The sequence below is a fragment of the Pelodiscus sinensis genome, chromosome 30 (genome assembly GCF_052426305.1).
Source record: "Pelodiscus sinensis isolate ZL-2025 chromosome 30, ASM5242630v1, whole genome shotgun sequence".
NCBI classification, from domain to species: Eukaryota; Metazoa; Chordata; order Testudines; family Trionychidae; genus Pelodiscus; species Pelodiscus sinensis.
The window spans coordinates 10,094,705-10,101,185 of NC_143081.1; the positions used below are offsets into that span (position 1 = coordinate 10,094,705).

At 56.7% G+C, this 6,481-nt stretch overlaps 2 protein-coding genes across 2 annotated transcripts; both read left to right on the plus strand.

The window, feature by feature from the left end:
* The first annotated feature begins 2,251 nt into the window (after positions 1–2,251).
* LOC102449872 (olfactory receptor 10D3-like) lies at positions 2,252–3,184 on the plus strand. Its single transcript, XM_006132143.3, has one exon. It carries the CDS (start codon positions 2,252–2,254, stop codon positions 3,182–3,184), a length of 933 nt encoding a protein of 310 aa, XP_006132205.3.
* Positions 3,185–3,403: 219 nt separating this feature from the next.
* On the plus strand, positions 3,404–5,251 carry LOC102450109 (olfactory receptor 10D3-like). The gene is made up of 2 exons (XM_089774373.1): positions 3,404–3,433; positions 4,409–5,251. Exons 1-2 carry the CDS (start codon positions 3,404–3,406, stop codon positions 5,249–5,251), a joined length of 873 nt encoding a protein of 290 aa, XP_089630499.1.
* The last annotated feature ends 1,230 nt before the right edge of the window (positions 5,252–6,481 follow it).

Genomic DNA, 6,481 nt, shown 5'->3' on the forward strand with positions numbered 1-6,481 from the left:
TGCCCTGCAGCCCTGTCCCTCCCCAGCTTCCATAACCCCCCCGCCAGCCTCTCCCCTGCAGCCCTGTCTCTCCCCATCCACCATAACCCTCCGCCAGCCTCTGCCCTGCAGCCCTGTCCCTCCCCAGCTTCCATAACCCCCCGCCAGCCTCTCCCCTGCAGCCCTGCCCCTCCCCACCCAGCATAACCCCCCACCAGCCTCTGCCCTGCAGCCCTGCCCCTCCCCATCTTCCATAACCCCCCGCCAGCCTCTGCCCTGCAGCCCTGTCCCTCCCCATCTTCCATAACCCCCTGCCAGCCTCTCCCTGCAGCCCTGTCCCTCCTCACCCACCATAACCCCCCGCCAACCTCTGCCCTGCAGCCCTGTCCCTCCCCATCTTCCATAACCCCCTGCCAGCCTCTCCCTGCAGCCCTGTCCCTCCTCACCCACCATAACCCCCCGCCAGCCTCTCCCCTGCAGCCCTGTCCCTCCCCATCCACCATAACCCCCCGCCAGCCTCTCCCCTGCAGCCCTGTCCCTCCCCACCCACCATAACCCCCCGCCAGCCTCTGCCCTGCAGCCCTGCCCCCCCCATCCACCATAACCCCCCCGCCAGCCTCTGCCCTGCAGCCCTGTCCCTCCCCACCCACCATAACCCCCCGCCAGCCTCTCCCCTGCAGCCCTGTCCCTCCCCATCCACCATAACCCCCCGCCAGCCTCTCCCCTGCAGCCCTGTCCCTCCCCACCCACCATAACCCCCCGCCAGCCTCTGCCCTGCAGCCCTGCCCCTCCCCATCCACCATAACCCCCCCCGCCAGCCTCTGCCCTGCAGCCCTGCCCCTCCCCATCTTCCATAACCGCCCGCCAGCCTCTCCTGCAGCCCTGTCCCTCCCCATCTTCCATAACCCCCTGCCAGCCTCTGCCCTGCAGCCCTGCCCCTCCCCACTCACCATAACCCCCCGCCAGCCTCTCCCCTGCAGCCCTGTCTCTCCCCATCCACCATAACCCCCCGCCAGCCTCTGCCCTGCAGCCCTGTCCCTCCCCATCCACCATAACCCCCCGCCAGCCTCTGCCCTGCAGCCCTGTCCCTCCCCATCTTCCATAACCCCCCGCCAGCCTCTCCCCTGCAGCCCTGTCTCTCCCCATCTTCCATAACCCCCCGCCAGCCTCTGCCCTGCAGCCCTGCCCCTCCCCACCTGCCATCACTTCTGCCTCCTCTGCACCCCTGCTCTGCTGCCTGGGGACACTGCTTAGCTAAATGCCAACCTCCTCCTCCTCATCGTTCTCCCCGTCTCCCCGTAACATTCCCCTCTGGCAAGTTTTGCCTGCAGTCACAGCTGAGCCGATGCTGAGCCGTCAGGGGCTGGGAGCCATGGGACCAGACTGGGAGCCCGGGTGTGAAGGAAGCACGTTGAGCCGGGGGGCAGCGATGATCCAGCCGGTTTTCACTGGGCGCACTAAATCACACGCCATGAGATCACTCTCTGGCGTGGCAAGTGAAGACGTGGCCTTAAACTCAGCAATTTTTGAGTTATTATTGTTGGACTTTGTCCCTTATTCGCTGTTATAATTAAACTGAGACAAAAATGAAACCCCCACATTGCACTTCTAGTTCAGCCCCTCTGGCTGTGGCTGTTCCTCTTCTCCTTGTGCCCTTTGCTTCTCCCTCCCACCCCGATAGGACCTCCAAACGATCAGCAGCATTGACAACGCTGGGAGAATTTTTCACCATGTTCATGGGTTGGTGGTTCGATCCCCCTCTGGGTTCCTCACACAGACCGGTGGGGACACAGGCAGGAGGAAACAGAGCCCTGCCAAACCCAAGTGCTGATCGGCGCGCACGGCCAGCCCCGCGGAGAGGGGAGAGAGGAGGAGAGAACCACGCACGGGAAATGTTAGCCACGTAGCAGCAGAAGGCTCTCGGGCGTGGCGGGACAAGGGTTGGGTAGGGGCCTAGATGGAATAACAATAAAACATTGGAACAGGGAAGAGCAGAGGAGAAAAATCAGAACAGACCAGCAAAGCTTTCCCCTTTGCTGCGCTCTAGGCTCTTAGATATTCAGGCCACAATTTTCTCTTGGTTCTGCCCCTGCACCGTGCGACTTTGCAACAACCTGGCATTGCAATGACAGACCAGGCAGAGCTAGGGCCGACCGTGAGTCCGGGGCCAGTGGCCAGACCAGTGAGAATCACGTCTGTAGGGTCACAGGGCGTTTTGTTTCCATAACTCACCACCTTTATTTCTCCCCTTTCCCCCAGAAAAGAGACTCAAATGGGGCAGGTCAATCACACGGTGCTGACTCATTTCATCCTCCTCGGTATCCCCAACACCGACGGCCTCCAGACCATCCTCTTCTTCACCTTCTTAGCCTTCTACCTCTGCACCCTGATGGGCAACCTGCTCATCCTATCAGCCGTCCTCACTGACCCCCGCCTGCACACCCCCATGTACTTCTTCCTCTGCAACCTCGCTGTGATGGACATTGGTTTTTCTTCTGTCAGCATCCCCAAATTGCTGGCCAACCTCTGGTTTCAGAATAAGGTCATCTCACTGGGGGGGTGCATGGCCCAGGTCTTCTTCTTCCACTTGTTGGGCAGCACCGAGTGCCTGCTCTACAGCGTCATGGCCTTTGACCGGTACGTGGCCATCTGCCACCCGCTGCGCTACCTGCTCATCATGAACCGCCGGGTGTGCGCCCTCCTGGCCGCCGGCATCTGGATCTCCTGCTCCTTCCACACCACCGTCCTCACCAGCCTGACCTTCACGCTGCCCTACTGCGGGTCCAACGTGGTGGACTATTTCTTCTGCGACATCTTCCCCGTGGCGAAGTTGTCCTGTGGGGACACGTACGTCCTTGAGACCCTGATCTTCACCAACAGTGGCATGGCGTCCATGACCTGCTTCCTCCTCACCATTGTGTCCTACATCCACATCTTCTACTCCGTCGTGAAGATGAATTCGACCGAAGGGCGGCAAAAAGTGGCCTCCACTTGCAGCTCCCACCTGGCCGTGGTGACGCTGTTCTTCGGGCCCTGCGCCCTGATCTACACCCAGCCCCAACTGAACATGGTGATGGTGACGGCTGTGCACATTTTTAGCTCCGTGGTGACGCCCATGCTGAACCCGGCCATCTACACCCTGCGCAACAAGGAGGTGAAAGCGGCTCTGAGAAAACTGTGCGGTGGTCGCACACCTGCACGGTGACGTGTGTCAGCTGAGGGAGTAGCATGTGAGTTCGTATGGAAATACCCCCACAAATCCTTCTGCTTGGCAGCTCTCAGGCCACCCCCAAACCACCTCATCACATATGGGGAGGTTTAGAATTCATTAAAATACTCCGAAAACTCACATCTGTGTTTGACACGCTGTAAGGGGCAGGTGCAAAGGTACCAGGGCCTGGGCAAGGCTGGGGGCGAATCGTTCATGCCACGGCTCATGAGGGTGATGCAGGAAGTGAGGTGAAGGGGTCTCTCTTTGGGGCTCCCTTCCCCACTTGAGACACTTTCTGGAGCTGTGGGCTGAGCTGGCCCCCAAACTGTGGTGCAAGGACCCCAGAATGGGCGCCGCCCTCTCGGTGGGGAAGCCCGTGGCAATTGCTGAAGGGAGGCGGGTGGCTCCAGATTGGCACTGAGCAGATGTAAATGGGTCGGGCGTGGGGAAGTTTACTGGGGGGGCTGTTCTCGTGCAAGCGTGCAGGGCACACACCCCACTCTGCTGCCAAGGCCTGTGACTGTGGGCCTTGGCTCTGCAGACAGGGTGTTTCCCAGCCTGGGGGTGCTGCAGGCGCATGTTGGCATCAGCACAGGGTAATCTAGACTGGTCCACAAGTGTCTTCGGGATCACTGGCCTGCACAGAAAGCTGCTGGAGAGGACTTTCTGTCCATAGCAGAAGGTTGCAGAAGAAGATGTAGATATGTTTGGTAACTGAGAACTGTATCAACTCAACACAGCTCCATTGAAAATGTCCGTGGGGATTACTTGGAAACTGTTGCCTTGTGGCTAAGAGAAAGGGATGGGACACACAGCATCTGTTGTAAGTGCACATTCTGTGGAACACTGTTTGAACTGCACTATCGCTGTACATGGCTTTGTGCCTCAGTTTACCCTTGTGTTATGTCTGGACGATGAAATCATTTGTCATGCTGGGTACGTCTACACTAGCTCGTTGGTTCGAGCTAGGTAGGGTAATTAGGGCAAGTGGAATTGCAAATGAAGTGGAATTTAAATATCCCGGGCTTCAGTTGTATGTTCCCGGGCACCTCCATTTATAAATCCCCCTTAGTCTGAACTCCATGCCCGTGGCTACACACGGCACGGAGTAGGCAGTTTGAATTAAAGACCCTAATTCGAACTACCGTTACTCCTCGTTCCACGACAAGGTGTTTCCACGAGGAGTAACGGTAGTTCAAATTAGGATCTTTAACCCAGGGCCTCCAAACCATCTTCTTCATGTTCTTAGCCTTCTACCTATGCACCCTGCTGAGCAACTTGCTCATCCTATCAGCTGTCATTGGTGACCCCCGCCTGCACACCCCCATGTACTTCTTCCTCTGCAACCTCGCCGTGCTAGACATTTCCTTATCCTCCGTCAGCATCCCCAAATTGCTGGCCAGCCTCTGGCTTCAGAATAAGGTCATCTCGCTTGGTGGGTGCATGGCCCAAGTCTTCTTTTCCCACATCCTTGGTAGAACTGAGTGCCTGCTATACACCGTCATGGCCTACGACCGGTACGTGGCCATCTGTCACCCACTGCGCTACCTGCTCATCATGAACCGCAGAGTGGGTACTCTCCTGGCTACCGGCTCCTGGATCACCATCTCCTTCCATGCCACCATCCTCACCAGCCTGACCTTCACGCTGCCCTACTGTGGGTCCAACGTGGTGGGCCATTTCCTCTGTGACATCTTCCCCGTGGCCAGTGTGGCCTGTGCGGATACAGATGTCCTTGAGACCGTGACCTTCACCAACACTGGCATGGTGTCCATGACCTGCTTCCTCCTCATTCTCATGTCCTACATCCGTATCATCTACTCCGGTGTCGGCCGAAGGACAGCACAAAGCGGCCTCCACTTGCACCTCCCATCTGGTGGTGGCGGCACTGTCCTTCGGGTCCTGCACCCTGGTCTATATCCATCCCCGGCTGAACATGGTGATGGTGACCCCTGTGCACATTTTCAGCTCCGAGGTGAAAGCGGCTCTGAAAAAACTGTGGGGGGGTCGGACTTCTGCACGGTGACGTGTGACAGCTGCGGGAGTGTCATGTGTGTATAGAAGAAAAAACACTCACAAATCCACCTGTTTGGCTGCTCTTGGGCCACCCCCAAGCCGCCTCATTTACATAAGGGGAGTTCTAGCAGAATGCTCCTAAACTCACCAATGTCTCTGATACGCTGTAGCAACAGGTGCAAAGATACCCAGGGATTGGGCAAATCATTCATGCCAGTACTCAGGAGGGCGAGGCAGGAAGTTAGGTGAAGGGGTCTCTCTTTGGGGCTCCCTTCTCCACCTGAGACACTTCCTGGAGATGTGGGCTCAGCTGGCCCCCAAAGTGTGGGGCAAGTGTAATCACCCTCAAGCAGATTTGAACCTGGGACTTCTGAAGCTTAGTATAGAAGCGTCTACCCACTGAACTGAAAGCCAGGTCTCTCCAGCTTCTCTGTTGCTGTGGTCTAGGTCAGGGTTTCTCAGGCAGTGGTACGAGTACCCTCCTGGGTACTCAAGAGGAGTCTGGGGGGTACCTCAACACACCTGAAATATGGAGAAAACCGAATCTTTGTTATAAGTTTTACTGCACTTTATTATCTGTGTAGTTTTTACTCCCAAAAATGTCATTGCCCACCCGGCTACAATTAAGTTGTTTAAACGAATGTGTTGCAATGGTAGAAAAAAATGGTGAGTCTGAAAATGCTAGGTACTGGGGGTACTTTTTTTTATTGAAAAGGGGATATATATACAAAACGGTTGAGAAACACTGGTGTGGGTGCATGGGACAGTGAGCCACTCTTGGGGTGCGGGTTACACAGGGACCCCAGAACGGGCACTGCCCTCTCGGTGGGGAAGCCCGTGGCAATTGCTGTAGAGAGGCTGGTGACTACAGATTGGTACCGGCCAGAAGCAAGTAGGTTGGGTGTGGGGAAGTTTACCAGTGGACCTGTTGGGTGGTACATCCCCACTCTGCCACTGGTGGCTGCCCTGGCCAATGAGGAGCAGCTTTCATAGAATCATAGAATCATAGGACTGGAAGGGACCTTGAGAGGTCACCGAGTCCAGCCCCCCCGCCCTCAAGGCAGGACCAAGCTCCGTCTACACCATCCCTGACAGATGTCTATCTAACCTGTTCTTAAATATCTCCAGAGAGGGAGATTCCACCACCTCCCTTGGCAATTTATTCCAATATTTGACCACCCTGACAGTTAGGAATTTTTTCCTAATCATAGAATCATAGAATCATAGAATAATAGGACTGGAAGGGACCTCGAGAGGTCATCGAGTCCAGCCCCC

Coding starts and splice junctions, on each gene's coding strand:
- LOC102450109 (XM_089774373.1), top strand. CDS start 3,404: ATGCCACGGCTCATGAGGGTGATGCAGGAA. Junction 3,434..4,408: donor TCATGAGGGTGATGCAGGAA/GTGAGGTGAAGG, acceptor TCTTTAACCCAG/GGCCTCCAAACCATCTTCTT.
- LOC102449872 (XM_006132143.3), top strand. CDS start 2,252: ATGGGGCAGGTCAATCACACGGTGCTGACTCATTTCATCCTCCTCGGT.